This window comes from Corvus moneduloides, chromosome 2 (assembly GCF_009650955.1).
Source record: "Corvus moneduloides isolate bCorMon1 chromosome 2, bCorMon1.pri, whole genome shotgun sequence".
In the NCBI taxonomy this organism is placed as follows: Eukaryota; Metazoa; Chordata; class Aves; order Passeriformes; family Corvidae; genus Corvus; species Corvus moneduloides.
Window position 1 is genome coordinate 68,640,411 of NC_045477.1, and position 24,491 is coordinate 68,664,901.

Here is a 24,491-nt window from a genome sequence, read left to right on the forward strand (position 1 = left end):
AACCTGCCTTTCATAATCCAACCATTTTTTAGTTCCATTGGTAGTTCTGGTAACGAAGCTTAAAATTAAAAAATCAAGTACTATTGTTTAGTTGTTTTGAGAGAAAGATGTATTTTTTTATGCTGACAAACAAAATGCAACAGCAAACTTTTGCCTTCATTTGCACTACCTTCTCCTACAGCTGCAAATTTTGTCTGGAGTTTTATCAGGAGTCCGGAGTTTCATCAGGATAACTGAGGGCAGAGCCTACAAGCTGAATGCAGGTAACCTTGCTGGGAGGCAGAACAGGTCCACGGGACACCTGCTCTGAACTAACATTTCAGTTAGAAACATGTAAACATTCCTGGTTAATGACAAAACACGCAGGAGCTTTGACTGTGCGTGAGGAACATAGCAGCTGATTAAGGTGTTGATTTTGTCAGTCACTGGCTCCCACGGAAAAACCTAGCCAAACTTTCCATTATCTAAAGTAAATGTTAATCAGCCTTTTCAAATACTCAGCAACATGAGTTGAAGCCCTTAGTTAATTTAAATTATATTGATTTTTTTTTTTTTTTGCACCTGCCTGTCAAGACCTGTCTGATACAAGCTTTTCAACTTGCAGTGAAATAAAGCACTGCTGTAGCCACAACAAAAAAAAAAAAGGTAAGACTACAGACCTGTTGTAAGATGATGTCCCATTCAGAACAATGTGCTTGGATGGAAGATGCTTAACCATTTAGCAGTTAAAAGAAAAAAAGTCAGGGAATGACAGCATCACTTGTAAATAGAGGTCTGGATTTCTCTTTGTCTGTAGCTTTCTTGTGGAAAGCCACAGCAACTCGACCAATGGATATCCAAACTTAGATGTGAACAGCCCTGGAACCCTTTTCCCTTTAGCTGTTCCCAAGTTGTTTCTAGCAGTTCCTGGTGCTGTTTGCCCAGTTCTTCTGCAAGACGTGCTTCCATCCCCTTAAGAAACATTCAGGTTTATTTTAAAATAAAAGCATTATAACAGACATATTTTTTAAAAAAAGCATTGGAACAGAAATTATAAAAACTTACAGTTTTCTTCCTTTCTGAAAGAAATGTTTTCTTGGCTGTTTTTTTATAATGGTAACTAGCAAAATGCATGCTTTTGTAGATTTCTGTTACTCAGTTATGCTACTGAACATTAAGGAACAATTAGCTAACAAAACTGAGAGTTACTCTTTAGCACTTTCTAATTAGGGAGGAGAAAAACGTCTCAGAATATGGAGTCTAAGAACACAGCTGCAGGTATAGAAGGTGAAGGAGCTTTCAAGTAGCCTTAATTTGTAATTCATACCACATTTAACAGTCTGCAAATCCAGATTCCTCAGCAAATACCCACATCTGCTAAAATTTTTGTCCAACCACATCACTTCAAAGCTTACTGTCAAAATTAATCCTTCCTGTCACTTATGACATATTTTATCTAATATACTAACTCTTTTCAGGAAAGAATAGCACAATGTTACTGCTTTAAAGCATCATATTTTTACTCCTTTATTTCTAAGCCACTGGAACTTAAATTGCAATACAGTTAAATATAGAAGCAGATGAAATGACTGTAGCAGAAACATCTTCCCTGTTTATCTGTATTTTACAGGATTTAGGGTTTAAAAATTTAAGCTGCCTTCCAAAGTATCTAGCTGATGTGACATCTTCAGCCAGTTTGGTAACCTTTCCGACAGCCCTTGAACAAGTGAAATTAAAGTTAAGCAGCTGAAACAAACAGTTCAAGAAATATATCCAAGAGAGCTAGCTAAGGCTTTTGCTGAGACTCAAGTGCTTTATTGGTGCAATTAACATCATTGTTATAGCAGATTTAATTTGTGAAAACCTTTGGAGGAAGCTTTAAATAACTGACATCCTTCCCCTTCAATTAAAATGTGACAGCTTAAACTATACACAAACTGAAATACTCTGGATAACAGCCTGCTGACTGCTAGAAATACTAGAAACTGAACCAGGACAGCTTTACAGACTGCCTTTGCACTGGAAGGGAGCCTGAAGGGAAGTAAGTCCAATGATCCCACATTTGCAACCTCTTCCTCCAGGTGATGTAGTGCCTTTTTAAAGGCATTTTTCTCCTAACATCCTTACCAATACTTCGCACTCCTCCAAAGGAGAAGCAGCATATGGCTTGTGAGAGGAAAAGGTTTAAATATAGGTAGGAGTAGGAAGCAAGGTAACACATGCTTGCTGCGGTTTCCTCTTCTCCTGCCAGGGCAGGACAAAGAAAACATCCTCAAGGCCACAGCTTCCAAATACCTAATACTCTAATTTGCTTCTGCAAACTAGTTTTTGTTGTGTTATTTTACATCTAAATGGGGAGGGAAAAGGTGGCCCTGGAAGTAGCCAGATTGTGTGCCCAGGAGGACGAAAAAACTGCAGAGGCAATAAAAACTTTCTGGCATTTAAGGGGGCACTGCATGTGAGAGAATGCGAGTCCTACCATTCTGGGACAATGCTAAAGCCTCTCTAATATATGCCAAGGAGCAGGGTTACATTTAACCTCTGCCAAGAAACCTCTTGAGTACAAATTACAATCTCCTATTCCACTTCTGAGAGTTAAAAGCTTATTTGGACTACGAGAGAACTTGTAGTAGCTAATCATAAAGCATAATTGCTGAGAGCTTAAGCAAACTCCAGAAATAAGCATAACCTTGGTTTCTGACTGATGAGAGATGCAGCCAAAAAAAGGTTCAGCAGAATCATGCAGTCTTGCACTACGCTTTCCCCAATTACATGGGAGCATTTTGTTTTGGTTACAAACCATGTGAAATATCTGAGCTTTAAAACTTGCAAGATTACTGAAAAGTATTTGGAAATCTTAGGACTCTGCTTTCAAGTCGTGCTTAAAGAAAACCCTTCAGAATGCATCACTGGAACTGCTACTGCTCATCATTTCCTTATTGGTTTATGTGCTTTTACGGCATTTTTTTGGTCAAATTTAGATTGGGAACCATAAAATGCAAATTAATATTCCAAAATGAATAGTAACGGTTTCTCAGCCTATATACACGCTAGATGTCAAAGAACATTTACTACAGTCATTGCTTCCTTAGATTTTAGGTTCTTTTCTACCGCTATTTAAATGTGCAACAGTGGAAAAGTGAAGGGACAGATTTACTTTTTAATTTAGTAATAAAGATGAAAAGTCAAAGAAAAAAAGGTCAGTCACTGTAAACAATGCATTTCTTTACGAAAAGTTATAGTCCTGACAGACTACTCCAAGGACCAATGTCTGGCTATAAAAAAGCAACCTTTAGATCTAATTTGGGATCTCTTAAAAATAGGAGTATTAACAAATGGAGAATGATTTTTACCTTATCAGCACAGGATGTTTATTCCTGATTAACTTTATACATCCATGTTAATCTTTAATACATTAAAAATAGCTCTTGCATAACACAATACTTGTCCATGGTGCCTGAAGGTTATGTTCCACAGAAGTATTTTGGTGTTTCCAATAAAGGCTTAAAGGACTGTGTGTAGATTAGGAACCCTAAACCAGAAGGTTCTACATGGTTGACCTTGAGCCACTGTAAAGTGAGAACGCATGTAACTTTTTTTTTTTTTTTTAATCAATTGTATCATCTGAGTGATGGCCTGGATGGAATTCTCGTGTTCTGATTCACTGCTCAGAGGACAGGCTCAGCGCTTTGGGGACTAGCCTCAGCTCCAACTAATCAACAGATCTAGGATGCAGCTTGGCTCTTTCCACACCAGGAATCAGCAAGCAGTCAGCTGCCAAACATCTGCTTTGAAAAGGCAGAAAGCAGCAGAAAATAAATGTTCTGGTAAGAAAGCAATTCCAGTTTCTGAGGAAAAGGGGTTTTTTTGGTATGCCTGGTTTCCAGAGGCAGATTGTGACCCTCTTCTGTAACACATGCCAAATGACTCTGATATGACAGAGGTGAGGCCATTCCATGACGCCCTCTGGTCAGTGAGGTAGGTTTGCTCTTCAGACTGAGGAGACTTCTGGGGCGCAGCACAGCTTTCCTCCTGCTCTGGGGGCTCTCTGTCTAACGATAAAAAGTATGTAGGACGCAGTGTGAACCTGGACCTTATGTCACGGACAGAGTAAAGCAGAATCACAAGCTGAAAACCATTCCTGGTCTCTCTCATAGTACAAGTACCAAGGAAGGACCTAGTTTATTTTCTGACATCAAGAAACAATCCCAATGGATTTCACCTTGTAAAGACAAATTTGTCACCTACCTTTGATCTGAGAACTAGAACAGTGCAATTTGTGCAGCTTATTTGTGCAAAACAGAGCAATTTTGCTGAACTCGTGTTAGAGCTATACAAAGCTTGCACTGAACAACCAAAATAAACTGGTATTCTGATGGGTCCGTGAGGCAATCTCCCATGGAAACTTCCTTCCTGTTGCAATCCTAATTGAAACAATATGAGAGTAAATAACTGCTGAACGCTCAACTGCTCCCATCACACAGTTTGTTCCAAAGCTTTCTGAACCTCCTTGGCTCTTTAAGAGTCTTAACAAATGGAATTTCTCCTCTCTTTATATACCACACTTGGGGTGTGTGTATATACATGTATATAAATGTAACAATGAGACTCATGACAGTTTTTGTCCCCAGTCACTTTCTTACTCAAAAGGCGAGGATACAGTGCCCCACATCACCAATTCCAACCTTCTTGAAAAGTTAAGAAAACTGAAGGACTACCCTCCATCACGTCTGTATTTTGTTGTGGTGTTTCAGGGTTTTTTTAGACACCACTCACTCTTTGTGGCATTATGTCAAACAAAAGCCAGACTCCATGATCCTCTCTGTGCAAGAGAGTTGTATTTCAGCTTATTTCTGAATTTTTTATGTTCTCATCTAGTTAGGTTGATTCTTAATACTCTTTTGAAGTGCAGTTTAGCTGGACCTGTAAAGGCACAGGATAAACTCCATTTGATAAAAACAGTTAACAACCAAAATCAAATAAAATTGGCTGTTTCTGTGAAGCCTAATTGTAAAATAAAGCATATGGTCCACAATGCTGTCCCTTTAAAGTGTTACGTTTTTTAAGAGACCTCTGTCCCTGTTAGGCCCATTTGTCTCTGCCCACAGCTGGCAAAGAATTTTGATCTTCGCATGTCAGCTCATACTTAAAAATACAGTATGTTTATTTTAAACCTATTAAACAAGTTTGTAATACTGAATGGATTCAGGGCACCAAATCTGCTTCTGTCTCAAATGCAGCCTGTCCAAGCTGATTGTTTCAAATTCAGAAATGCCTAAAAGTGATTAAAAACTGCTGCAGTTTCTCTACTCTGTAAAGAAAATTAAGAGACCAAGAAGCCATTACCAACAGACAGAGCTGGAAACTTCAAAGGGAAATAGAAGTGTGTGTGGACAAATTAACCTGTCTTTACAGGTAATCTAGGTGTTAATCACCAAAAAGCCATGGAAATCTGAAGAAATGCCACAATTTTTTTTCTAAATAATATGTATCTCAAAGGGAATTTCACATTTACATTTAAGATAAATGGTGATTTTTTTAAGAGGTGACAGACTATTCATCTCAAAGAGAGTCATATCTGCCCTTAATACATGCTACCATTCTAAAAAGTAGTTGCTGCATATTCAGAGTGGTTACTAAAATTTAGGCTATAAAAGCCTGTCCTTTAAATTCAGTAAATGAGTAATCATTTCCCTTCTGAAACTCTTTTTGATAAACAGATGCATTTATCAGGAAATACCTTCTCAAAAATGAGATCAGTCACTTTCAGCTATTCACAGCCCAGTCTAACCATTGTGGTCTTGAATTCAAACGCAGCTGAATGCATTTTTCACAGATGGTAATAAAAAGGGTAATGTTCTCTTTACTACAGAGGCGTGACTGAATTCATTTAAGCTGTGAAATTACTTCTAATGCTATTGGAAGGCCCTTCTCTTGAAAATGAAATTACTTTGACTGAACTGCGCAAGGAATTAATTAACTCTAGTATTTCTTAACATCTCTGAATTTACAGAAATTGACTAGATTTTCATCTACCTTTCCCATAACATCAGGGGAACATCTATCACACTCCTGGCTCTAGATGCTTACAGCCAAGACATGCAAGTACCTCCTAGTTTTACTCTGACCTGAAAAGCATCTCCTTAGGGCTCTCTTCTTGCAGAAGCAGGCTTAGCACTGGACTGCACACGTATGGACTTCACCAGCTCTCCGAACGGCACACAATATCTAGCCCACGTGTCCTGTCTTCACTGTCTGCTCTTAAACGTATAGAGGAGGACCAACAGCTCTGCTGAGGCTCACCTCTTCATAACCCTAACACTGCTGTGCCAGGAAGATGCTCCGTCTCCCGGTATTTGCTCAGAAGTAAGAATATGAGACCATGAGCAAAGGATCAGCTAACTGCATCAACATCTTCCATCCTTCTTGAAGATGACCTTAAAATGACCTCTATTTATAAAGCCACTCCCACCCCCAAAGGCTAGGGTTCCTCTCTAGTTCCTCTTGCTGGTCTGTCAATTCATCTGGAGGGAAACGACAGTGCACCAGTGCTTAAAATGCAACAGAAAACACAATATTTTTATTGAAAACATGAATGGAAGTAATGCTTCTGAACATTCAGAATTTCAAAAGCACTAGAACCATGCTGCTTGCAGAAAACTGAATGTTTGAGAAGTGAAGCACTAACATTTCTATAGCAAAACCAGCTGCCCACCAAATTTGTGGATCTTAAGTCATAAAGGTCCCATGTCCTGGTGAGCTTAAAGGAAACAGACCTTTCTGCACATATTAAGCTCCATTCCTTTTTCCCCACACATTTTTGGTAGTTTGGTAGTTCTCATCACTTCTCAGCCAAAAATATCTGACAGAAAGAGACACCATTCCATATCTCCAGCCCAGAAAATCCATGTGGAAATGCTTGATGGCACTTTCAACAATGTAAAATAATGTCCACTCTTCTAAGGAAGAGCACCACCTTGGATGTTGGCCTCTCCCCAACCAACAGTTTTATTTTAAAAGTTACATGTAACTCCTACAATTAAAGGCTGCTCAAATGAGGCAGTAGTTCATGACACAATAGCTCTGTTTTCAGATCACAGCTTTCTCAACCTTTCTGGACTGACATCTGCAAAAAAGTTCAGCCACTGCTAAGAAAGAAATACACTTTTGCCTGGGTTTTGGATTCTGTTAAAAAATAAAATCACCACAAGCAACTCTTTCAAGGCATCTTGAAATGCCTTGTGCAAATTCTTCAGTTTGCCCTCACTCTTAATGTCTGTGGCATATTCTAATAAAACTGCTTTTTCCAAAAAACCCTGAAGTTATGAGAAGGTCACATAAAACTGTAATCTACTACAAGAAGTACTTGGAATAAAAGATCCAATAGCACGTTCTTCAGTTCCTAAGTTTGTGGGAAAACAAGTAACAGCTTATTCTTAGAATGTTTTGAAATTACTTGAAGTTTCTACTTCATAGTAAAGTATGCCTGCTGGAAGAGGATAGGTGACATCCTACACACTTTTCTACTAAAGCACATTTCAAACCAGCTCATGAATAAATGAAAGAACATTTGCCTTGGTAAAAATCAAAATTTACAAACAAGGTTTCATCTGGAAACAAGACCTAACCATAGCACTCTTCAGATTAACCTTCCCAGTCAAATTTTGGGCTTGCAGCCAATTTCAGGAAAATTTCTACATGAGCCAAGTCCCTGAAGTCAGCCAGAGTTGTCCAAGAACACCTGAAAGGCCCATGCCTTTAGAAATCAGCTTGGAAAGAATCATCACTTCTAAGTTTTTAAGCATGTAAAATCAGCAGAATAATGTAGTTCTGTGCAAGAACTGGCATTTTTGTGCCAGCCCAGCTGTAACACTGGGCAATTGTGTTCAACCAGGAACTGCAGCTCACAAGGCGGCGGCATGACTGCAAGGTCACAAAGGTTGTTTACAAGCTGGGAAACAACCTGAAGTAAGGTACTTTATTAGAAATTATAGCTATGATCCCATGTTCTCAGCAGGGGATCTAGAAGGAAAGGAACTTATCTATGCAATAGAGAGCGAGCCGGACATTTAAAGATGATCTGGCCCACAAACAGGAGGTTGACGTTTGCTGAAATAGGACTTGTGTTGTTCAAAGCAGCCATCAGCACCATAGCTGCAGACGCCTTTATGTGAAACTGCAGAACCAGCTACAAAAAATTCACTTATGCTTGATCACATCCAAACTACTTTACAAGGTCTAAGTGTTCCCATGTATCTTTTTTTGCGAGGCATGGATGTTTTTGCTTTATACTACTGAGTGTGGGAATTCTTGGGATACACAGTGAAAGATGCAACACATAAACATTAGATACTTAGACTCTGAAACAGCAAAGTAAAAGCCACTTATGCTTGAGAAAATGTAATTATGGTGGAAGCTGCAGGGAAATTGTACTGAGACACAATCATCCTTCACTGAAAAGCTGGAGAAATACACAAGCATTAGAGCTCCCCAAACACATGAAATAGGCATTTTTATTAATCTGGACTATTAAAAATTGCCAGTGACTCAAATCTATTCTTGAAAATAACTGACCTTGTTTATAGTCCTAATAAGCATTCTGCACATAAAGCCAACCCACCTCTATTAGCACCTTTTTTTTTTTTAATTTACTCATCTCTAAAACAACCTACATCTAATCCAATCATATCAATTTATTTCCAACCTATTTCTGAGGCACAAAGAAATAATGCTTTTATGAATGGAATTTCCATGCTTGAGCTATTCAAAAACATTTTCAGGCAACAGCATCTTTTAATGAGCAATTTTGATGCAGTTAATGTCCCCTCGTTCCTTAGCCAACACCATCTGTTAGTTTATACTCTGGAGGCTCAAGCAAGAGGTGTGCACTGATGCATTCTGGCTGAGACCATCCAGGTTGACAGAAAGAAGCTACTGGGTAACAAAGAACTATCGGAGCACTCTGAGCTACCTGGTCAAAAGACAGGGGGCATGTCTCTGGTTCTCTGTGGGACTCGAATCTGTGAGTGCCTAGATGTAATATGCTTGAAAAAATTACTACTGTGTTTGGGGTTTTTTCCTTCATGTTATTCAAACTATGCAGACAAGTGGTAACATGGATAACAGGAGGTATGATGCCCAGGAAGGTATTCAGATACTGACTTAAACTGTAAACTTGTAGCTGTAGTGCTACATCTGTAAGCAAACCGGCAACTAACTGTGTTTGGTGTTAGAAATAGCATGATTCAAGAAACAGAAGGAGTGTATCTGTCAGAGTCACTGGTTAATTATTCAGGAGCCTGATTATCATACAGGACACTAAAAGCTTGCCTTTCATATGAGTGGCCACTAATCACTCCTCCAGCAGACTCCCATGGAAGCACTACTATTCCCCCATGGAGCAGGGGAATTGCCCGGCTTTTGCCTTTTGTTTTAACCTATGTTGCTGTCCTCTCCGAAATGGCACTCTGAAATTTTGTAATGTATAGTTTCAAGTCACATCAATTTGCTAGCTTCTTTAAGATCAGTGAGACAACTGAAGGATTGTTAAGAACTTTACCTACTCACCCTTTGCCACAGTGCACTAGGGCAGGGCTTGGGGCTTGCAATTATTCTTGATGCTCAGTTTTAAGTCTGCTTGCTTGTAAAAGGCAGCTGGGAGGCAAAGTCAAGATTAAGGAAGGTAGAAGCGCTCCTTGCCTTAAAATTAATTAACTAATCTGTCAAAACAATCTTCCAAAGGACATGATGTTCAAAGATAACAAAGTGAATAGAAATTTTTGAGCAGATTAATTTTACGTAGTTGCATACTCTGAGGCTCATATTAAACACATTCAAACCTCATTACATAGACATGACCATCAGCATAGTGACCTACAATAGCAGCCTAGTACTGCATTAAGAAGCAGAAAAGCAATATTCAGGAGATTCCCAAGGACAGATATCAACATTATATTTTGATATATGAACCCTACCTGTATTAACAGTAAAAAAGAATGTGTTCTCTGCTACTATTACTAGGAGACTGACAGAGAAGAATAAATTAGAAATTTATAGTTATGTCAATGTCATAAGTAGGTCTGCACATTTGAAAACCTGAGGCACTAGAAAATGCTGTTGAACCAATCAAATGTTACAGAGATTAAAGTATGCTTATCTGGAGTGTACTTTTCACAGCAGTTTTTACCGGGTTCAAGTTTACTTTGCTCTTAACCAGGCAATCCACCAGCTGTAGCAGCAGCCATGCAATAACAAGCACCCTTCAGCAGCAATTTGTCTCACTAGCAGCTATAAATGACTCAGCTGTTCATATTAGGCTCCAGGAGTTACTTTGCTAATACTGCAGCCTTTTACCATATAGCACAGCATACTTTCCCTCTATAGTAGTGGCTGGGGTTTTTATTTGTTTGAGGATCTTTCGTTACTCATACCTTCCTTCTGAAACACAATACAACTGTGTTGGTTACCAAGGAGACTAGCTTTCACTGCTCATCGGCCATTGGCAGTATGACTTAAAAATAAATTTGTGACAGGTCATGTATTTTAAAAAAAGGGTGTGAAGGTGAAACTAAACTTTAAATGCAAAGGAACTTTGAGCAAGTAAAAACATTAGACCAGCAGAACAGCTCTATTAAAATGATAATGAACATCATGCATTTTCACATAAAATTTTCTGTTTAAGTTGCTATTCAATAAACAGCTGTTACCAGAACATACATTTTAAAAAACCTGTTAATATCAATATAAGAAAACAGAAAAAAAAACCCAAAAAGCCAAAAAACCACCAAAAAACAAACAAAAAACCCAAACAACAACAACAAAACCCCAAACTAGTCTTGGTGATACTTCTAAAATTTGAAACTTGGAACAAGCAGTATGAACAGGAATAAAGTTAAAATTTTTATAAACCTGATAGCTGTATCTGAAAAGCTCAGCTCCTGGCAGCAAGTAACCAAAATAATGAATGACTGCTTTTTTTCCTTTCAAGTTTTAATTTGGAGCCGGTGACCTGTGGGAAGTAATAGGGTTAAAGGGACTATTATCTTTTTCCCCTATGGTCAGAATCATGACTCTTCATGACTGATAATACTGCATGCAGTACCAACAACTCCTGCAAAAACCAAAGATTATAATCCCGGATTGGTACAATTTCAAGGAGCTGAGAGAAACAGAAGAGCAACAGATACAACATAAGAAAACAATAAGCAGTGGACTTCTATACCCATATGGTAAAAAGACTGGAAAAGCCCAAAAATTTGAAAAGTAATGCATCTGTTAACAATCAGTAAGGGATCTGTGTTCTTTACTGTTCTGCGGGCAGCTCTGATTTCTGTACCACATTCCCCATTACCTTCATGGTGCAGTTCCCAATCCCACCCACACTGTGATCACTCCCAGGTGATCTAGAGAAAACTCACAGGTTAACTAGAGAAAACATCCCTTCAAGAAGTGTGCTCCCAAAGAACACTCCAGGCACATACCAGAGTCACGCAAACTTCTATTGGCACGTAGATCTGCTGTTTCCTTAGGTCTACAAATGACAATAGCAATCCATACTGAATTAGAAACCTGTCACATCCTTACTCACCTGTTTATTCAACTGAGCTAAAAGATATTTTCATATTTTAATAGGAACAGTACAGGAAGAAAAAACTTTGAGTATTACTTTTATGACGTAGTAATAGTAAGAGACTGCTGTATTTGTTAGTAGGATGACACTTAAAGCAGTAACAGAGTAGTGAAGTAGTATTATCTTCTAGCAGCTGGTGATCCTACAGGAAAACACTGTGCAATTCTGACAATGATTTGCGTGCCTTGGATCCTATTTCAGAGCAGGGCTCTCTGGACAGAGTCTTAAGCTGTTCACTGAATAGCTCTCTGAAACCAACCCAAAGCAATTAAACCAGGGATGAAAGCATGAAGCAGACCCTGCATAGTTTCATGCAGGGCTCTTGTGGGTGCATAACAACAGCCCTTCCAAGAGCAGTGATCCATTACAATTTGTGTACACTGCTCCCTGAAACATGGCTGGGGAGCCCACGTGGCAGCAGTATGCTCAAGTGAATTCACTGACCTGTGTAACAGGACACTATTAAGCCTACTCTTTATTTCTAACCAAGCAGCCCAGGACAGGGCTGGGTGCTGTGTCTCCACAAGGACAGCAACAACCTGTGGGACTCCACAGAACATTCTGAGCTTTCCACAGAGCTACGGTAAGAATTTTAAAATCCGCAACATGAGTGTCAAAGCTAGTGGAACTCTGCCAGTTTTTCAGGTGATGGTAAACTACGTGTATAAAGTCTAATAGTAGAATTGCAAAGCATAACAGCAGGACTAAATAGCTAAAAGAATCTTCAGTATTACAGGCTGGCTTGGCAAACAGTGAAATAGCACTCCAATGTTTCATTTTGATACTTCAAGCTTAGCATAATAGGAAAGCTTATGATAATCCAGATAATAATGTGAGTCTTGCAGATTTGTTACTTGATAGGTAATGAACAGCAGCATATACGTATACATCCCTGTCTTGCTGAGGTTGACACTTCTAGAAGTAACATCCTAAAGCATCTACTCTGTTATGCTGCAGAAATACAAAAATTGTCTTCTCAAAATCTAACCTTTTTTGGTGGTCATGTGAGAACTCAGGGCAGAAGCATATCAAATAGGTTGTCAAATCTTAAAAATTTAAACTCAGATAAGAAATAAAAAGGCACCACAGCTAAGCTTCTGTTCAGCTTACTACTGATGGTATTGTTAAAAATGGGTTTTAACCTCTAATTTTCACTAAACATGAAGTTCTCTTTCAAATTCCCATACAGCTACAACCAGCAAGACTATGATTTTAAGTAAAATGCAGAACAGTAAGCAATCATACAGAAATAAAATACTTGGTTACATAAAGAAACACAAAACTCAAGCAAACATAGCAGTCTGGGCTGGTCTCCATGTTTCTCGCACTCACAGCTGTAATGCTATATATTTTAAGAACAACATACATATTGAACAAAGGAGAAAAAAATTCCCTAAAAAACTCCACAGCATTCATACAGATTGATTGATAGCTCTATATAATTTTTTTTTTATATCACCTTCTTCTGTGGTGATTTCTGCAGACAGAAGGTCAATATGGAAGAAACTGATTCATTTTGTAAACTTCACACTATCCCACTAAACTGCAGATATTTTTAGTTCTCCCTAGCACTAAGCAGACAGGGAATCCAAGGCACAGTGCCAGGATGTAAACCCACTCCTTCTGAGCTGGCTTTAATCATGTTGCCTTGCTCCCACTCTGCTTCCATGTTTAGGTCAGCAAATTTTCTCAAGGCTAAATCTGAATATATGCACACATATGCCATGGATAATCTGGGTGTGTTTCTTCATGAATAACTCAAATAAAAGTATGGTGCGTTGCTCCTACTGAAAGGCTCACTTGATCTTCTTTTGGCATGGTTCACCCAAAAAACTACTGCTGAAGAAGAGCCAACATCTTGCATCTATTTATAATGTAGTTGGTTTACAAAAAAAAGTGTATCCTCTTTACAAGTTATTTTTTGTACTGCTGAAGTTTGCAGTTGTGCTGCACAGAAAATGAGGCCCTCATTGAGTATGACCATAAAGTCAGGTCAGAAGTACTGTCTACAAAAGGCATACTTGTTTGAAATTGTTCTCCCTAAAAAAACCAAGCCTTGTACACAAGCCTAAACCAAATTTTACAGAAAGAGCAATATTTTCCATAGAAAACTGTCTTACCAGTTGCTATGGGATCTGCACATCAGAGCAGCATTTTGGGATCTTAAGATATGTTCTTGTTCTTTTGTTTTTGTAAAGCATAGTTACAGTAGCCTGTTTGGCAATTTGTGACCTAACTGCTTAGATCGCCACAGAAGTACCATGACACTGAGGGCAGCCTGGTATTTATTTTCATTGCCAAGTACAGCAGCAGGTCATACACACAATCCCTCCACCTTCTAATCTGCACAAAAGCAGGAATTAATTTTTTCACCTTAGACTACCAAAGCTATAATTTTGCACACTGTGACAGAGCTGGGGCAGGCAGGAATTGCAGACCTTTGCATCTGTACAGCACCTGAAGGTCAAACATCAGCTTTCAGCACAGGGTTTAGCTGGAGCTGGTGTGATGCTTCATTTCTGCCCTTCAGCCAAGCAGCAAGCAAGCTGAAGGGCAGAAATGGCTCCTCCCTGGCAAATACAGCACTGTTAAATATATATTAGCCTACTCTATTTTTATTTAGAAATCTTACCGTAACTTGAGATGGAGTTGTGAGAAATAATCAAGCCAAAGCAAGAAACAAACTATGAGCAGGCACATAAAAATATGCTTCAACAAGTTAGCACTGCACATCCTAGCCTTTCACTGCTCTGTTACTGAATATTTACTGTTTCAGAAACACTTAAGAACCCACAGACCACTGACTGTTCCCAAAGTACCAGGGACATTGCTGCTTTTTGCCCTTTTTCTGAATTAACGTAACAGGAAACCCATATCTGCGTCACATAGTACATGAAATATATTTAACATCAGCATTCTAAAAAATAAATATTTATTTATCTTGCTAGGAAAAACAAAATAACAAAGAGTCTGGAAGGCAGTCACTGCTATGCCCTGGAGGATAGTATTCTGACTTCCCTCAACATGTTTTTCAATGCTTCAGGGATCTCTAAACAGCACTATGTAGATACTGCTACATGTTCCTGCCAGGAAGAGTAATGAAATAAAGCATAACTCCAGTCATTTTAACAGAGCGAGCTCTTTGTTAAGGTTTATCAACATACAAAAATTAACTTCATGCCTGAAATACACCCTTAAAGTCAGCTGTAATGGGAGAGGGAAAACTGCAGAGCTAGGGATGGTAGAGCTGGAAAAAGGCCACACTTTTATGGTATTGGTTTTATCTTACCCAACAGCTTCTACAAGTCTTTCACACTGGCTTTGAATAACACTCTCTCATGTTTGCATTTTAAATTAATTTAATCCTTCAGAAAAGTGCCACGTGCCCAATACTATGCAATCCTACCTATCTTCAGCAGTTCCAGAGATGAAGAACAAGAAAATCCTTAGCATATTACCCTTCCAAATTTCTAGAAAATATTTTTCGTAAAAGCCTAATTCAGAATACATAAAATGATTTTAAAAAAGGAAATTATAGATTCCATTAGAAAGCAACTTGATTTGAACAGAGATGAAGACAACTCACTACTACAAGTAGCTTATAAACTCAGATAATGTGGTTTAATAGATACGATTCCTCCAAAGCACCAAGCAGAGTTTCTGAATAGCATTAGAAGTCCAATAAAAATTTAAAAATGAAAAAAAAGTTTTCTTTTTTGCAGTGGTTCAACTGAAGTATTTTGCCACTCTTATAAATGATCCAAACTGAAAGGAGTTGTAACACAACTACACAATTATTAGCTCATGGCATCTTTTTGAGGCTCTGAACAGAAAAATAAAATGTAAGACATGTTTTACATGTATTTACTATATTCCATCTACCTTATCTGAACTTCATGCTATGACAGCCTTTGAAGTACATGTTGAAGGTTTTTGTTCAGTTGACTCAACTAAAACCACACAAAAGGACAGAAAAGCCACGTTTAAGCACTGAAACTGAAGTCAAGACACCAAGTTTGATCTTGGGAAGATAAAACGATACCTAATGGTCTTGCTGGTGCCAAGCTTTTCCTTTTTTTTGTGCAGAAAGAGTCTGCTAGGGGAGCAGTGGAAATCCTGGCAGCACCACCCTCTCCAGAAGAGGACCAAGTAATTAACTTCTCACTCTAAATCCTAATTCCCTGCAGCAGGGAGAGGGGGAGGGGGGCTAAGCAGCCCATTTCACTTAAGAGGGATGGCTTTAAGTAGGCTTTGCCTCCAACAGGGGGGCACAGTTGCTGTTCATTTCAAGCAGTGGCTGCTACAGAGAGGTAGAGGCAAGGAAGGGAGAGCGGCTTGAGACCGTGGGCTTTGTGCTGGTAGAGCATGACTGCATTCACAGTAACAGACCGTTATTATAACAGAAATAATTATTCTGCATTCAGAATAACAACAATGGATTTTTCAAGATACACAGTTAACTTTTATAAAAATATAAAACTCAAGGGCTACGGTGAGCCCTTTCAGTCAAATGCATGTGGTTTTGTTTGCTTGCTTGGGTTTTTATGTTCTTTTCTCTTCAGTCTTAAATACACTATCAGAACTAAACCCACCCAGCACAAACAGGTTTACCTTTGACCAATGCCAGGAGGAAAACTGAAATACCAGAGTAATTCACAACTACAGGACCACCAAGAATATTTATTTGTCCAACTCACTGATCTACCAGATGTCACCTGATTAATACACCTAAAAAGGAGTAAAAAAACCCAACATGTTCATGGATGAAAACAGACATATCCAAAACTTATGCATGCTCTCTGGTACCCAAAATAAATCACAAAATAGGAAGTCACATAGTTCATGCATCCCTGGTGTAACCACTTCCATATTTTTATCCTGGCCGGTGACATTCAGTATTGTCTTTTTATACTTTGACCTCTCCAGGGACGATGTAGTTGTTTGTGAAATGATCATATGCTATCTTGCATTGGTGATGCTCCACTTTATTTTGGAACCCGAACCCATGTAACTGCATATGATCTTGATGTATCTGCTAGTGTCAGAAAATTAGGTGATAGATACTATATTACAGGCGATACAGAGCAGGAAAGCACAGAGCCTGTTTCTAAATTAAATCACTTCACTTTGCTGCCTTAAATTTGGTTTACAGCAGCCCTGAAACATCATATTATTTAATGACCTCTACAAGTAGATTTTTACCCTTAAAGGTCTTGTAGGTATTTTTACCTCCTTGTGGTCTCTAAAGGTGCCTCAGAACAGGATGTAACACAAAGGTGGAAGATGCCACAATTCACATATGTGACAAGTGACAAAAGCCACATTGGAAATAAACTCCTTTTTTTTCCTCTTGTCTTGAAATAGTATCTGAAACCACAATGGAAACAAAACCAAGTGGCAGAGGACAGCTGGTACCATGAGGGGACTGTGCCAATGCTGCTGAAAATCTGCATGATCTACAGACCAGACAGAAATCTCTGAATTGTTCCCAACTCACTGCAGTATTCATTCGCCACTTCACCTCAGAGAAACTCAAGATGTCCAGGGAGTTTTAAATGGGCAAGATCGATGGAAGAGATGCAAAGAATGGTGAGCTGTGCACATCAAATGCTGTACCAAACTCTAGCAAAGAGCAGAGATTGATAGGCATCAAGAACTCCACTATTTTGTAATGACTGTTTAGAAATGAAATATTTTCTAGAATTCACTTTTATAAATAACCACCTTCAACCATTTTGGTCTGAGATTTTCATCACCCCTAAAAATCAGACTCTCCTTCTTGCCAAGACACACATACGCTAGCCAAACCTTTTTTAAGACAGGTTTCTATTTAATTATTTTTAAAAGAAACTGCCCCTACATTGAAAGACAGAACAAAAAAAACCCTGTAGAAACAAATAATCAGAAGAGAAGCCTTGATTTGGTATTCTCAGATACACACAAGCTCCTTTCTTTAAGACAGCCTTATTATCTGGTCATTGTTTACCTACAGCCACTCTCAGTGACCTTACATAATTTCATGTATTTTATTTTGCCTTTTTTAAAATACAGTCCTCTGAGGCATTGCTTCTATTACTCAAATAATGGGTGGTTTTCATGAACTGCAAAAGGAAATATGAATTAATTCTTTCTACAAACACAACAGATTAGGGTATTTAAAACCATTCCCTTTCCTCTCCTAAACATTAGCCAGGAATAAAAAGGCTACATACCACCATTTAGAAACACTTAACAATTTTAATGTTTTTATTATTTCTTCTGTTTGTGACGTAGAAAAAAACTATTATGGACAAGATGTTCAAAATTTAAAGACAGCTTTACAAGCCTAAAATGACAGGTACTCCCATTTTCAGGAAAAAAAAAAAGTGCCAAATCTATTAAGGAAATTAAAATGAAACCTTAAGCTCTCAACTTTCATTTTCAAAAAAAGGGAGTGCAAGACTTTTCATCTGAGGCTGTATAGCCCATGTAAGCTAGAGACAATAAAGCTGCTCACCAAACAATTCTGCATTCATTGCTAGCCCTTAACATCCATGCTTTGTTCTGAGTCATTCCTTTTCGGTTTCTCAACCCATGAACGAAATTCTGACCCCCACAAACTTGGAAAACATTTCTTTTTTTTTTTTGGTCCCTCCAAGACTTGTTTTCTTGGTAAAAACTGGGACAACCTATCTTTCTCATGGAAAATCTTTCCTCTGCAACCAAATTGTGCTATCAACCAAATGTTATCTCTCCCATTTCCTACAGAATCCTTCAAAACCTAGAGCGTATCTATTTTGTCATGTCTGTTATACCTATTCAAAACACATCTATCAGACAACTCAACCAGTGCAATACCTTAATATGAATTCCAGCAATGCTGTATATAGGTACTTCGTACACCATGACTTTATTGCCATTCAGCTCATGCTCCTATATCACATAAAAATCAAAGGACAACAGAAATACACGGAAACTTGACAAACTTTGTTCTTCAAACATTTCTAACTTACATTCTCCAGTAAGAAACTTTATGTAACATGATATTAATACAGCATAAAAGCCTCCTTTGACTAGACTTTGTACTGATTGCCTCGCTTTTCCAGAACAATTGTCTTACCTCCTTGCTTTACTGAAACACATTATCCAACAGAAAAGAAACACATTCTTGGAATAGACAAGTGTTTCTGACAAGTGAGCTGTCTCTGGCTCTTGTCTCTGTCCTTCTGTCTCTTCAGTTCTTATCACAGCTTTACGCTGTCACTAAAAAGGCTCCATTATTGCTGCTTCACCTTGAGAAAGTCTAGACCCTTAATACATGGGTGTAGCACAAAGACACAGCCACAGATTATACCCACAAGAGCTAAATTCAGCTGAGGTTTGTCCACCTGAACATTTTGTTTTTTTCACAGCCAGCCTGGATTACTTTTGAAACCTTGTAACATTTTCATCATGCTTATAAGTTTAAGAAGAGAAAACCAAAATGTATGAAATGAGTTCTTACTTAACTGGAGGAAACAACCATTTTCACTAATAAGAATCAAGTATAGTATAATTTGATTTAGGATGCCAGTTCAGGTTAAAAAAAGCCCTCTCAAAACAGGCTTATTCATGTTTCAAGCAGGAAACACGCAATCTAGATCAGCATGATAATAACAATTTTAGAAGTGCAGAAAGAGATCATACCATAAGCCTCTCCCCCAGAGAAGAGGGAACTCAAGGCAATTGTCAAACTGCATTGATTGTTCCACACAATTAAAATCTGGTTTACAGAATAAAAATCGGTATTTCATGGTAAAAATGTGTTAAAGTTGAGCTTGAAAATACCAATTAAACAGCCTTTTCTCTGTGACTGCAAGAAGGGTATGCCTGCCATATTTATAAGCTCCAACTTTTGGGTTAAAAAAAACCCAAACCTGTTCCCAGGATTGTAAAGAAAATCTGTCAAATATAAAATGAGACAATGCTGTCATCTGATGTCTACATACAGTCTGTGCATATCTGATAATTCTCAAATGACAGCAACACAAAACTAACAAATCTTTGGCTGCTACTCAGAAGCTACCAGGAAACACTGAACAGACAACTACCCTTATCTACTCCAGCTGGCTACTGCTTTGAGCAGTTACAAGAAGCAGCAAACACTGTAACAAGTTCTGGGGGGGGGGCAGGGGGGAAGGGCAAAAATTTCTGTTCCCATCTCCACCAGTCAGATGGCTTCAGATGTCTCCCTTTGTAATTGAACAGCAAAAGAAAGAGGCACACACCCACACTGCCCCTCCAGTAAAAGCATCTCAGCATCCATTGCCATGCTGACAAGCTCTGGGTTTGACACTCTGCCAAAGTACTACTCCAGAACAGGAGTCACCCCACCGGCTCCTACTTTTCAGCTCTGACTAAAATTTGCAAGCTTTCAAATAAAATATGAAGGTGTTTCATACTACTAGCTCACTCTCTCATTTTTCTCTAGTCACAGTAAATAATACTAAATGATGTTATCTTCCCACCTGACGTCATCAGAGCACACATTGCATTGGCTTTCTGGTAAAGAAATTTGCAGAGAATGGCAAGAGGCGGTGTTTTTTCCTATGAATAGCAGCCCTTTTTGTGGTCATAGTGAATGCATGTGCACCCTAAACATTGTGCAGTACAGCTGGTGGGACAAAGCTACAGGCTTGAAGCCAAAACTTTCATTCTCACCTGCACTGTTTTTTGAATTATCATGGTAGCATTAGTCCCTTGAAAGTCAATCATTAACCTCTCACTTTTATAATTAACATCCACCATTTAAAATTATGGCTAGCTGTCCTCTAACTCAGAAACCACAAGACATCTCCTGTACCCTTCCTTCATTCCAGAGTTACTTAGTGTGCTGCTAAACCTAATACTGCCAAAATTGACAATACCATGGCTTTGCAGTCATCTCTGGCTACTCTGAAGTCAGCATAACTTCACAGGATCATAGAATGGTTTGGCTTGGAAGGGGTCTTAAAGACCAGCTAATTCCACCCCCACTGCCAGGGAACACCTTCCACTAGACCAGGTTGCTCAAAGCCCATCCAACCTTGAACAATTCCAGGGATGGAGTATCTACAACGTCTCTGGAAATGATCTTCTCTAGAACTTCTGGAAAGGCTATCTGACCCTTCCCCTTCTTGGCCACTCATTGATACCTCGTGCCTCCAACCCATCTGTCTTGATGTAAATAGTTATTAGGGTTGCATAGTAAAGCAAATGAGGGAAGTGGTTTGGAAATACTCCAGAGAAGGTAAGGGAAAAGCAAGCTTAACACCAGTCAATTCCCTGATCCTGTTTGCTGTATGGCTGCACAAACAGTTGTGCTGCCATGAGGACAAAATTGAGAGGAAGAAACAAGGGGTTGTGGCTTGAAGAGGACAGGATCACTTTTCTCAGTAGCTGTGCCAGCTTAGGTTGGCTGAAAGTCACTGTAGCCTAAGATGGAAAATGAGGTCGTCTTAAAATAACAGCTGTGAAAAATACTTTCTAAGCTAATACACAACATGAGGCTCATATAACCACTACGAAACACAAGTGTGTAAAAATCTTGAAAGCATGCAAGGACAGCATCAATTCTATAATAAACAATTAAGAGCTTTGAAAGAAGATTTTTAGAGCTAGTAACCTGCAGCTTGACTTCACCTGCTCAGGATCAAGCTTTAGCACAGACCAACAGCCAGATACCTGGACAGGCTTAGCCAACCAAGCCTTGACAAATTGATAACAAAACTCGGAAGAGGGAAAAAAATCCACCTCTTTTCCTTTTGGTACCTTAAAAAAAACCTGTTTGTCAGACACTTGTGAATCACATCGCTAGCTCTGCATTTACTACCCTCACTGTAGTTCAAAGTCATGCACTGAGTAACGCAACTGGGAGGGATATATTCTTTATTAATGATAACGAAGTTAAAAAAATCTTGACAGGTATAGCTAAAGACTGAACAAGATATGCTCACACTAACAACTTCTTTCAATAGGAAGACTTTACCTACAGAATCAGTTTGATTTAATTCAATGCACATGGGCACTTTCCCCATGAGGAAAGAAGGAAAGACATACAGATAAAGCTTTAGTCAGAAACAGCCTTCCAAAAGTAAATGTATGTAGTAGCTTGCACATTCACTAGAGTACTAGGGATTCACTATCTTAAAGCAAGATTGGTTTACAAACTCACAGTACCAGTACAGACCTACCCCAGAAATAAATTTGATTCAGCATCTTCTGCCAACAGCAGGAACCTTAGTTTGCCTCAGTCCATACTGCCAAACTCCTAAAAGGACATTCAAGCTCCTTCCTTGACAGATATGATCCCCTCCATGCTCTTGCTTCGTGCTCTCCTGGCAGAGCACAACCCATAGCAGTTGCCAACAAGTTATGCACAGTTATCTCCACTTGGGATACTGCCTGTCCTAAACCTGTCCTTAAGCCACAGCTATGAATGCAACCTAAACACCTCCATGTTCTCTCTGGCAGTATGCTGCCATAAATTAAAGTTAATATACTGAAAACTTTTCAGTAGTTTTCTTAATACTTCCTACCAACCTCACTTAAGAAAACCCAAACAAAAGAAACCCGAGCAGCTGTTCAGTACACGCAGTAAGTCAGCTATCTTCTAATTGCAAGAGTTTTTCCTCCAGTTTATGAAAACTGAGAAGGTATTCTAACTTACTCAACCAAAGGACTGCTATCGAATGGCCTTTTTCTTGCTGTCATTGTGCTAAATTGATTATCCAACCCACTTGTCCATCCACTATTGCTCACATACTCTAAACAGGGAAGAGAAAGAAGTCTGCTGCATATTTGATGTGTGAGCCAAAGCCAGCTAGATAGTCAGGAAAATATAATCTTACTGTTAGGTCTTTTTTTCCAGTTGGCACTTTATCAAAAATGTCCCCACCCAAACCTAGCCTTTTTTGTAGCACTACTGCATGCGCCTGAGCACGGCCAGGTGTCCTTAGTGTGACCCGTGAGCACAACAGGGCCCGCTGGTCACAAACGATGGTTTCTGTACCACGGGGGTCTGAGGCAAAGCACCATCCTCCACTATTCGACCCCTGTCCAACGCTGACAGCACTGCTGGGACGCTTTAACACAAATCCTGCTTTCTGCTCGTGGAGCAAACCGTGCCCTTGCCATTGAGCTGTTGCAGGATGCGAGGCCTCCCCACGGAGGATGAACCGGGAAGAAAGGGGCTCCATCTCGCCCTGCACTGCGTTCCGCAGAGCTTGGTACCCCCAGCCTGCCAGGGGCTGGCAAGGCACCCCATGGCCACGCGGGGCTCTGTGCCCCCACTCCCCCCCTTTCCGCGGAGCCCAAGGGCGCTGCAGCCGCCGGAGCTGGAGAGGCAGACCGGGACGAGCCCGGTGGGCACGGCCGGCCCCGGGCGGGCTCCCCCCACGCCGCGGGTGGGCGTGCGGGGGTTGCGGTCCCGTAGCGCCCCGCAGGCATCACCCTGCCCCGCCCGAGCAGATCGGACCCTCCGCGGCTGCGGAGCGCAGTGCCTGGGGTCCCGCCCGGCGAGGAGAGGAGCCAAACGGGGAGATCCCGGGCAGCGCCCCCGCCCCCTGCCCCCACTCGCCTGGTTGGGGTCGGTGGCCCGGAAGACGTGGCAGGCCATGGGGGAGTCGGGGTTGTCGGGCTGCGCCTTGATCAGGTAGGCGAAGTAGGTGAGGTCGTGGCTGTTGTGGATGAAGCGGGCGATGTGCTGCGCCTTGTGCTCGAAGATGAAGACGGCGGGCGCGGGGCTGCCGGGGCCGGCGGCGGGGCCGGGGCTGGCGGGCACGCAGCGCAGCGTGGGCCAGCCCAGCAGCAGTAGCACCTCGCGGGCCGGCACCCCGCTGCCCGGGGCGCCGCCGGGCTCCTGCCGCTGGCTGCGGCGGCGGATCTCGGCCACCAGCCAGGGCAGCATGGGCAGCGTGGTCCGCCTGTCCAGGCACGACGAACCCACGTACCACAGCCTGAAGCGCTTCTCCGCCGGCGGCGCCGGCTGCGGCTCGGGCTCGGGCTCCAGGGGGTGGGAGAGCGGCTCGCCCTCCCCTCGCTTCTCCATGGCGGGTGTCAGGGCGCAGGACGCGGCTCTCCGCGGCCGCTTCCCCCGGCGCCAGGTGCAGCCGGCGGGGCCTGCGCTCGGCCGGGGCCGCCGCTAAGCGCACATCCCGCCGGGCACGTCCCCACCGCCGCGCCGCCTCCTGCCTGCCCGCGCGGGGTCAGCCTGCGAGCCGGGGAAGGACGGCCGAGATACCCCACTCCTCCTTTACCTCCTCCTCCTCCTCAACGCCCCGGGGAGGAGCGGCGTGGATACGCCCCAAGCTGGCTCCGCGTCCCGACCGCCCCCGGCCCAGGGGCGGGACAGCTCCGCCGGGCCGGGCCCTAAAGGAAAACACAACGTGCGCTGCGCTCCGCTCCGCTCCCCGTTCTGCCGAGTGCTGCCGGCCTCCCTGCGGCCGCGGGCGCTGGGCTTTGCCTGCGGCTCGCAGCGTGGCGGGCCGTGCAGGGAGAGAGAGGAGGAAGGAGGTCTGCAAGGGGAGGAAGATCGCCGAGCGGCGGAGAGAAGGAGGTGGGGAGGCTGCCGGGTCCGCCCCCCCCCGCCCCGTTTGCAGAAGCTCCCAAGCGCTCTCTGAGTTGGTTTTGATTCTGACGAGTCGGAGAGTCGCTGGTGAGAACGCTCCCGGCAAGGAGCCCGCGGCCGGGGCACCCCCGCCCGCGGCGGCTTCGCTGCCACGGCCGCCCCTCCCCCGGCTGGTTCTCCTCCGCGAGCAGAACCAGCCGTACCGCGGCCGTGCACAGCAGCGTCCCCCTGCACTGCCTAGTCAAGAGTTTCGTTACGGCTGATTTTAATTTTCCTTTTTCCCTAAGCTTCTGTTTCCTGCTTGAGCTTTTAACGGGG

General features: G+C 41.4%; 1 protein-coding gene across 4 annotated transcripts in view; it reads right to left on the minus strand.

Annotated features, from left to right (window-relative positions):
• The window catches only part of TBC1D4 (TBC1 domain family member 4), a 97,397-nt gene extending 73,219 nt beyond the window's left edge, over nt 1-24,178 (minus strand). For 2 of the 4 annotated variants that reach the window (XM_032099960.1, XM_032099959.1), the window contains exon 1: nt 23,184-24,176. In XM_032099960.1, coding sequence (XP_031955851.1) covers nt 23,184-23,654 — 471 coding nt within the window. In that variant the 5' untranslated portion in view covers nt 23,655-24,176. Of the gene's footprint in view, nt 1-23,183 lie in introns of all 4 variants that reach the window. The other 2 variants (XM_032099958.1, XM_032099962.1) reach the window with 2 other exon arrangements.
• Nucleotides 24,179-24,491: the final 313 nt, after the last annotated feature.